At 53.4% G+C, this 8892-nt stretch overlaps 1 protein-coding gene and 2 long non-coding RNA genes across 5 annotated transcripts in view; 1 reads left to right on the top strand and 2 right to left on the bottom strand.

Annotated features, from left to right (window-relative positions):
- Positions 1 to 620, bottom strand: part of LOC119275266 — a 3694-nt gene extending 3074 nt beyond the window's left edge. Inside the window, exon 1 of the long non-coding RNA XR_005135598.1 lies at positions 491 to 620. This is a non-coding gene — a long non-coding RNA (uncharacterized LOC119275266). The remainder of the gene's footprint in view (positions 1 to 490) is intronic.
- Positions 333 to 3923, top strand: LOC119275264 (cytochrome P450 734A6-like). Of its 2 annotated transcripts, XM_037556076.1 has the most exons (5): positions 333 to 795; positions 1891 to 2114; positions 2233 to 2480; positions 2577 to 2967; positions 3083 to 3923. In XM_037556076.1, exons 1-5 carry the CDS (start codon positions 519 to 521, stop codon positions 3536 to 3538), a joined length of 1596 nt encoding a protein of 531 aa, XP_037411973.1. In that variant the 5' UTR covers positions 333 to 518; the 3' UTR covers positions 3539 to 3923. The 2 variants fall into 2 exon arrangements, with proteins under 2 accessions (XP_037411973.1, XP_037411972.1); XM_037556075.1 differs by lacking the exon at positions 333 to 795 and having other exon boundaries at positions 1347 to 2114.
- LOC119275265 overlaps positions 3903 to 8892 on the bottom strand; it is a 13521-nt gene continuing 8531 nt past the window's right edge. For both annotated transcript variants that reach the window (XR_005135597.1, XR_005135596.1), the window contains 2 exons: positions 4851 to 5642; positions 3903 to 4763 (listed from right to left, as the gene is read on the bottom strand). This is a non-coding gene — a long non-coding RNA (uncharacterized LOC119275265). The remainder of the gene's footprint in view (positions 4764 to 4850; positions 5643 to 8892) is intronic.

The following is an 8892-nucleotide window of genomic DNA, read 5'->3' as shown; positions in this document are numbered from 1 at the left end:
GGTCGAGAGAGAGAGATAGAGGTGAGAAGGCCAAAACGAAAGAGAACAAAGTTGCCAATTTGGGTTGACCCCGCCATTAATCCCCGCGACGGCGGCTCCAACGGCGCCGGCCCTGCTCGCTCCACATCACATCGCTCTCTCTGTCTCGCTCTCGGCAGCTTTTACCGTTGTGCCCCCCCCCCTTCCCCCCTCTATCTAGATTAAATGAAATGAAACCGATGGATCCATCCGACGCTTTCAGCGATGATACTAATCCTACTACTACTACACACATGCTGGTCCAGAGCCCAGCTCCCCTATATAAATCCACCCCCGTTTTCTCTCCTCTCCTCTCACCTCACCACGCACACCACGTCTCCGCTCCTGCCACCTCACGCGCCCTCTGTTCCTCTCTCCTCTGCTTCTACTTGTTTCTTCTTCTCTGAGGACGGACGACACAGCATAGCTCAACGAGTGAGTGAGTGAGGCGAGAGGAGGGGGATATACATACATAGAATTGAGCGGCGCTGTTGGTGCGGATGATGCGCTGGTGGTGGATCGCGGCGGCGGCGGCGGCGCTGGCGTACGTGGCGGCCAAGCTGATGGAGGTGCTGTGGTGGCGGCCGCGGCGCGTGGAGGAGCACTTCGCGCGGCAGGGGATCAGGGGCCCGCCCTACCGCTTCTTCATCGGGTGCGTCCGGGAGATGGTGGCGCTCATGGTGGCCGCCTCCGCCAAGCCAATGCCGCCACCCTACCGCTCCCACAACGTCCTCCCCCGCGTCCTCGCCTTCTACCACCACTGGAAGAAAATCTACGGTAAACACGTACACCCAACCATTCCATTCCATGGCCTTGCTAGCTACTACCTTGGAGTTGTCTCTTCTTCGTCTTCCTCGGCACACTCTGCTTCTTCCTTTGCTTGCTTGCTTGATCTCCCAACGACAAACTCTTTTTCTTCTTTCTTTTTCCTTCTTTTTTTAATCTGAATGAAGAGAACAAGGAAAGAAAACAAAATTCAGAACGAAAATCAAGGGAATGGGATCGGTGGCAAACAGAACAGAGAGAAGAGAGAAGAGCGGCGGCAGAGGCAGGCAGGCAGCGGCAACAACTTGCAGCAGCTGTTGTCGAGCGAGCGCGTCTTGTTCCCGAAATGCCGCCTTGGAGTGACATGCATTAAGTGGCATGTCGAGCGCCTGGGCTTGGCTTGTCGGAGTGGTTTGCCGTAGTTGTCTCTCGTTATCGCTGTCCCCCGGCTGCAGCCCAGTTAGGTGGCCACGGGTCTATTTCCTGCTGGCCGCCCCCTCGGACATGAGCGAGCCTACACATTTCCTTTTCTGCTCCCCCCTCACTTCCCCGGCCGGCTACCGTCCGTCGGCCCATCCGTCGCCATTCCCATTTACTCCCGTATGGCCTTGCGCGACGCCATCCACATCCATATCCACTGCTGTGCTGCCCCGTCGCAGTCCCTCACCAGTTCTTCCACCACCTGCCACTGCTCCTCTGCTTGCTTATAGTACTAGTCGTTCTTCAAACTGTAACTCATCTTTCTTGGGTCATAGTTTTGCAGCTTAGTAGTCGTAGGAACTGATTGCCACCTTGCTGTATGTATGCATCTTTTTATGCCTGCATTTTTCTACTTACATGTAAGTACCCATGCCATGCCAGCGTTTCTCCTGGTGCCTTGTGCGTTCATGCCGCATTGGCATTTTTGCAGCTTAATTAGCGGTACCAGTAACCTTGCTGTATGTATTTATGTCTGTATTTTTGTGCCCATGTCATGTCATGCCATGCCATGCCAGCGTCTGGTGGATGCTGATGTGGCGGAACATGGCCTCCCTCGTCAATCATTGACCCCCTTGTTTGCTTGCCTGCTTGTCGCTCACGGCCACTTAATTTTGCTGCTGCTCACAGGCTCCACGTTCCTCATATGGTTCGGCCCGACGCCGCGGCTCGCCGTCGCCGACCCCGACCTCATCCGGGAGATCCTCCTCTCGCGCGCCGAGCACTTCGACCGCTACGAGTCGCATCCCATGGTGCGGCAGCTCGAGGGGGAGGGGCTCGTCAGCCTGCGCGGCGAGAAGTGGGCGCACCACCGCAGGGTGCTCGCGCCCACCTTCCACATGGAGAACCTCAAGGTCAGTCGCTCGGTCCCCTCCTTTACCAAATTGGCTCTGCTGCCCTTGCCTCCTTGGGCATTATGGCGGTGATGCGATCGGGTTGTGGTTGGTGCTGACGTGCATGGCGACGCCGCAGATGCTGCTGCCGTTCATCGGGAAGACGGTGGTGGACATGGCGGAGAAGTGGGTCACCATGGCCGACCCCGCGTCCGGTGAGGTCGAGATCGACGTGTCCGAGTGGTTCCAGATCGTGACAGAGGACGCCATCACGCGCACGGCCTTCGGCCGGAGCTACGAGGACGGCAAGGCAGTCTTCAAGCTCCAGACGCAGCTCATGGCCTTCGCCTCCGAGGCATTCCGCAAGGTCTTCATCCCTGGATACAGGTACTTGATTAACCATAATTACTGTGCTTAATAGAGTACTGACTGATTTTTAAATTAATGCATAGTAACATAACCTGTGTGTACTTACGCATCCAGGTTCTTGCCGACCAAGAAGAACACGAGCTCGTGGAAACTGGACAAGGAGATCAGGAAGAACCTGGTGACGCTCATCGGCCGGCGGCAGGAGGCCACGGACGACGAGAGGCTCCAAGGGTGCGCCAAGGACCTCCTCGGCCTCATGATCAACGCCAGCAGCAACGGCGGCAGGAGACGGCAGCCGGTTAGCCCCATCAGCGTGAATGACATCGTGGAGGAGTGCAAGACGTTCTTCTTCGCCGGCAAGCAGACGACGTCCAACCTCCTGACATGGACCACCGTGGTGCTCGCCATGCACCCGGAGTGGCAGGAGCGTGCCAGGCAGGAGGTCCTCGAAGTCTGCGGCGCACACGACATCCCCTGCCGCGAGCAGCTCGCCAAGCTCAAGACTGTAAGCAACGTGTTCCCTGGCACCCTGACACGCACATTTCCACCATCATTTCATACCAGCCTCCTCCCAGAAAGTAGTGCGTGACCTGACCGCGTGCTGCCAATTTCCCTGACAGCTCGGCATGATCCTGAACGAGACGCTGCGGCTGTACCCTCCGGCGGTGGCGACGGTGCGGCGGGCCAAGTCCAACGTGGTGCTCGGCGGTTACCACATCCCGCGCGACACGGAGCTGCTGATCCCCATCATGGCCGTGCACCACGACGCGCGGCTGTGGGGGCCGGACGCGACCCAGTTCAACCCGGCGCGGTTCGCGGACGGCGTGGCGCGGGCAGCCAAGCACCCGACGGCCTTCATACCCTTCGGGCTGGGGGCGCGGATGTGCATCGGCCAGAACCTGGCGCTCCTGGAGGCCAAGCTCACGGTGGCCATCATCCTCCAGCGGTTCGAGTTCCGGCTGTCGCCCAAGTACGTCCACGCGCCGACGGTGCTGATGCTCCTCCACCCGCAGTACGGCGCGCCCGTGATCTTCCGATCCCGCTCATCATCCCAGACGCCAGATCATCACCTGTGAAAAGATGATGAACTCACTAACAACATTGTCAGTGCGAATTGTGACTGGCAGAATGACAGGCCGAAATGACCATGTGCTGCTCATGGTGTGTGCTGCTTTGCTTTGTCATATCCAGGGCAGAGATCACTGGAGCAAAGCTCTGCTGCCACCAAGAGAATGACTACAAGAACCACCCCCCCTGTACTGTACTGCACTAACATATAATGCCTGCCAGCAGCTTAGATTAGTAGAGAGGTAGTAACAGTGTAGAAGGCTTGAGCTTGAGCTGTGTCTCCCAAGTTTTTCTGTCCTTTTCGGGTTGATGATGGTTTCTTCCTCGGTGGATGGATGGGGTTTGGTGTGTATGGATGGAAGATTGCAAATTGTACACATGTCATGTTCCTTTTGTTCTTTGGCAAGGGCGAGAGGATAAACGGAGAGGGGCAAAAAGAGTACAAGAGGAAAGGCAGGTATGAGAGATGCATGCATGATGCAAAGATTGTGGCGCCACAGTGCCCCTCTGATTACTTTCTCTGTCATTCTTGTGGTCCTTCTCCCGCGATGCAGAGTAGAAGCCATTAAATGAAGAGATGGGCACCACTGGGTGCGGGCCATTACCGAAAAAGAGTTTCCCCGCTTTGTATTACAAAGCAACGACGCTGGGTGCGGGCCATTTAAGAGTGCCTTGCCAACTGCCAAGGGAACAAATGGTGTGCCACAGTTGGAGCAAGCACGGCAGCCAAGATAGCAGCAGCAGCAGCAGCATCAAGCAGCAGATAGACGAAGGGTAGAAGATAGATTTGATCATAGCATAGCAATGGTGGTGTGCGCCTGCTCTGCTCTGCTCAGCGTCGCTGCATCATCAGCAGCTCCATTGCTAACACCTCCTCTGTAAACAACGCAACACACATGGACATGTACGTACGGCGTCGGGACAAGCTGTCACTCACCACTGGCAAGGGCGGGCGATCGCGGGCCGACCGAGGACCAGGACTGTAGCGGCCGATAAAGGCGCTGCCTGCCGCACCGGACCTGGTGGCGGGGCCTGCGAACTGTTCATCTCCTCTGTCAGACTGCGCTGGCTGCAACATTGTTTGCATCACACAAGAGGATGCATGGAAATGGGGTGGGATGAGATGAGATGGCCACCTGCCCTGCTTGCTGCTGCTGCTGGAGTGGATTGGACTCCAGTGCTTGTGCTTGTGGGGGGGAGTACTTGGGACAGCCAAGGCAAGGCTCTTGGGATCTGCAAAATGATTCAAATTTAGTTTTGGATCTGGATCACTACAGCTCAGACCAGATTCATTTCATGGAGCACAAGAAACCTGCTCACCTGCTGCTTACCGGTTTCCATGGCGAGATTATTAATAAACAAACGCATGCTTCCAATATGATGATACAGGCACACTTGTCCTTGTGTACAGGGAATGTTTTTGCCTTGCAGCCGCAGCAGAATTCTACATAGTAGTATATTGCTCACTCTCAAGTCTCAGTCCTGGACTCATGCTGCTTAACTGTGTTGCAAACAATCTGGGGCACAAGCTCAGCTAGTGCCCTACAGCGGCCGCCTAAGGGTAAAAGAAACCATAAAGTACCTACCATATGCCTCAAAACTCCCAATCATTGATCTGCAGAAAAAGAAAAAGGGGCACCCACTGCTCAGTGTGCATTGCACTGCACAGCAGGATTTACTTATACCCAAATTGACTGTTGCTGTTGTTGCTGCTGCTGCTGCATCATCATCTCACAAGCTCCACAGGCAGGAGGTACTCCCATAATGCCCGGTACGTGTAGGCTTGCCAGCATCAAAGTTTCAAGTGCACAGCTCCTTTTTACCTCTTTTGTGAAAAAAGGCAAAGGCATTGACAGGGCAGCCAGCCACCACTTCACTGGCCAGGTGGAGCACAGGCTCTTCTCCCCACCTGAGGGACGGACGGACCTGCCTCCATCAAACGCCTTTCTCTTCTTCCCAAAGCCAAGCTCGATTGGGCAAAAGGAAAAAACTCATGCCTGCACAACATCCAACCCCTCAGCTGCACATTTTTCCCCGCAGATGTTTGTTTGTCATCTTCCTTTAAGACCTTAGCGTCATTTGGGAAACACTCGCTTTTCCTTCCAAGAAATGCTGAAAATCACAAATGGGGAAATCAATCTCAGAGACGGTTCACCTCTTGCTAACTTTACTAGTAGTGCTTTAACATGAGCATTTATTTTCAGTTCATTATTATAATGATGCTACATATTGTAATGTATCGAGTAGAAAATACAGCTGACTGACGGCAGAAAACATAATTGACAGTTAACATGCTACAACTTTCAACCATCGCTTTAGTGTCGTGCACCTGTAATTTACTATGGAAATTGGACCAGGGAAGGGGAATATGGTGATGTTATGGGCAAGAAAGCTCTAATCTTAGAGATCTCCGAAGGGGGCCACAGCCTTGTTCCTCTTGAGGGGGGGCTCTAGTTATGTAGCTCCCATGTGTTTCTGGTCCCCATAAGGGAAGGCATGTGCCAGAGAGCATCCTTCCTTGCCCTTAATTAATCGTAATGAGATGGCACTTCCTCCCTATCCTAACAATGTGCCCTAAAACAAATGAGGCAATTGGGCATGCCAAAAGAGCATGTGACCCCAACGCACCGCATAATTTATTTATTTTTGAAACGAGGCAAAAGACTTGCCATTTCATTAAATAAGGGAGAAGGTTTTAGACAGAAGCCGCAAGCGGCTGACAAAGGAAAATTACTCTCGCGGCATTACAATACTCAAGCGCTTGGCACCCGCCAAAGCCCAAAGCGACGCCTCGTGCTTGATCTTGTTGATGATGACCATCGATGGAACCGCCACGTTGCGAAAGACTCTAGCATTCCTCTCAGACCAAACCTCCCAAGAGATGAGCATCATCAATGAGGCTAGGGCTTTGGGAGAGCCGAGACGAGTCTGAAGGTTGCTGTCCCACCATTCTTTGACCGAAGCGCTCGCCGTCCATGTAGTAGTAGAGATGTGGTGCATTCCAAGCCACGGAAGAATGTCGTTCCAAATGCGCAATGTGAAGCGGCACTGGAAGAGTAGGTGAGCAGCGGACTCCTATGCTTGCTTACAAAGGGGACACAAGCCACAGTTGGGCCAGCCACGACGGATCAAGCGGTCTGATGTCCATATTCTGTTTTGAAGAACGAGCCAAGCAAAGAATTTGCACCTCGGTGGAGCCCAGACCCTCCACACAGACTTGACAAGATCAGAGGATATGAGACCTTCGAATTGTGCCTTGTATGCCGATGCAGCAGAATAAATCCCATCCTTAGTGAACTTCCAAGTAATAGAGTCTTCCACATCTTCCTCAAGAGCCACCGTTGATAATTTTTCCCAAAGGTCAACAAACTGCTCGATATGCGCGATGGACAAACCATTGGTGCCATCAATATTAGTGATCCACAGGTTGTTGGTCATGGCTTGTTGGACCGATGAGTTCTTCTTGCGAGAAAGGTGAAAGAGGGCCGGCGCGATGTCACGGGGGCGCAAGCCATTGAGCCACGACGAGTTCCAGAACTGCGCCGTTCGTCCGTTGCCAACAAGGACCGTAGTGGCAGCCGCAAAGAAGTGTCGATCATCCTCCGTGCATGGCGTCCCCATGCCTATCCATGGCTTGCTCTTGTCAGTCCATTCAAACCATAGCCATCGAAGTCGCAGAGCCTTGGCGAACTTATCCAGGTTAAGCACTCCGAGCCCACCCTTGTCCTTGGGCTTACAGACGAGCTCCCAATTTACCTTGCATTTTCCTCCAGACACCTTGTCTGAGCCCGCCCAAAGATATGCACGGCGAATACTATCGATTTTCTTGCGGACCTCCACCGGGATGTCGAGCGGCGTGAGATGGTAGATAGCAATGGCAGTTAGGATGGCCTTAACAAGAACCACACGGCCAGCAGAGGCCACATGTCTTCCCTGCCAGGGAGGGAGCTTGCCCGCAATTTTATCTTCAAGGTACTGGAAGTGGATTCGCTTGAGGCGCTTGACGGATAACGGAAGCCCCAGGTAGCGCATCGGGAACGAGGCGCGCACCGCCGGAAAATCATGAAGAACATCGTCAAGGTTGATGTTGTCACATCGGATGGGAGCAACCAGACTTTTGGCACAATTAGTGACGAGGCCAGACACCTCTCCAAAAGAGGCCAGGGTAGCAGCAAGGAATTGGACGTCTTCCTTAATGGGCTTCACAAAGATGGCGGCATCATCGGCATAGAGCGAGGCCCGAACAGGTGAAGATCTACCACACAGAGGGTGTAGTTGTCCTTGGGCCGTGGCCTTGCAGAGGAGGTGGTGGAGTGGATCGATGGCCAGGACGAAGAGAAGTGGGGAAAGCGGGTTCCCCTGGCGAAGGCCACATCCATGCTTCAGTGGATCACCCAAAACTCCATTGATCAACACCCTTGAAGTGGCGGTAGAGAGCAAAGCTGAAACCCAGTCACGAAATCTGTCCGGAAAGCGGAGGTGTTTCAGCAGATCCATAAGGAAGTCCCAACGTACAGAATCAAACGCCTTTTTGATGTCTAGTTTGAATAAGAGCGTCGGGGAGCCGTTGCGATGGAACTTTCTTGCCAAGTTCCTGACGAACAAAAAGTTATCATGGATGCTTCTCTTTTTGATGAATGCACTCTGGGCGTTGGAGACAAGGTCATGCATGTGGGGGGCCAGACGGTTGGCCATCATCTTGGCAAAGATCTTCGCGATGGCGTGGATGAGGCTAATGGGGCGGAAATCCGAGATGCATTCCGCACCATCCTTCTTGGGGATGAGAGCAATGTTCGCCGAGTTGAGCCAGTTTAAGTTTGTGGAGCGCATTGGTAAAGTGATTGACAGCAAGCAAAACATCATCTTTTATGATCTCCCAACACGCTTTGAAGAAGGCCCCAGAGTAGCCATCCGGTCCTGGTGCTTTGTCACTGGGGAGATCAAAAATCGCCTTTTTCACCTCTTCCTCCGTGAAGGAAGCTCCTAGCTCAGTGAGATCGCAAGCCGGCACCGGGATGTTGTCCCAGTTGATGTCGATGCTACGCGGCTGACCGCGTCTCATGACCTCAGTGAAGTGGTTTTGGATAATGGATTTCTTGTGGTCGTGAGAAGTAACCCATCCATTGTTGTGCCTAAGGCGGTGAATAAAGTTCTTCCTTCGTCTATGGTTTACGCGCAGGTGGAAGAAACGAGTATTGGCATCACCGTCTTTCAAGCTCGTAATTCTTGAGCTTTGTCTTTTCCGCGCTCGCTCGAGAACATCATAAGAGTAGGTTTAGGGTTAACTATCGCTTAACAGTTAACACATAATTGGTCATAGGGTTCTCCACTAATCTCTAGCTGGCATGCGAAGTGCGCTTTA

Source organism: Triticum dicoccoides, chromosome 3B (genome assembly GCF_002162155.2).
Source record: "Triticum dicoccoides isolate Atlit2015 ecotype Zavitan chromosome 3B, WEW_v2.0, whole genome shotgun sequence".
NCBI lineage: Eukaryota > Viridiplantae > Streptophyta > Magnoliopsida > Poales > Poaceae > Triticum > Triticum dicoccoides.
Note: the sequence above shows the minus strand (reverse complement) of the source record. Positions and strands in the feature narration are given on the sequence as shown.

Bases quoted from the DNA above. Each gene is read 5' to 3' on its own strand.
- LOC119275264 (XM_037556075.1), top strand. From the start codon at position 1,587: ATGCATCTTTTTATGCCTGCATTTTTCTACTTACATGTAAGTACCCAT. The intron at 2,481-2,576 runs GTACTTGATTAA...TTACGCATCCAG, and splicing joins GTCTTCATCCCTGGATACAG to GTTCTTGCCGACCAAGAAGA. The intron at 2,968-3,082 runs GTAAGCAACGTG...TTTCCCTGACAG, and splicing joins AGCTCGCCAAGCTCAAGACT to CTCGGCATGATCCTGAACGA.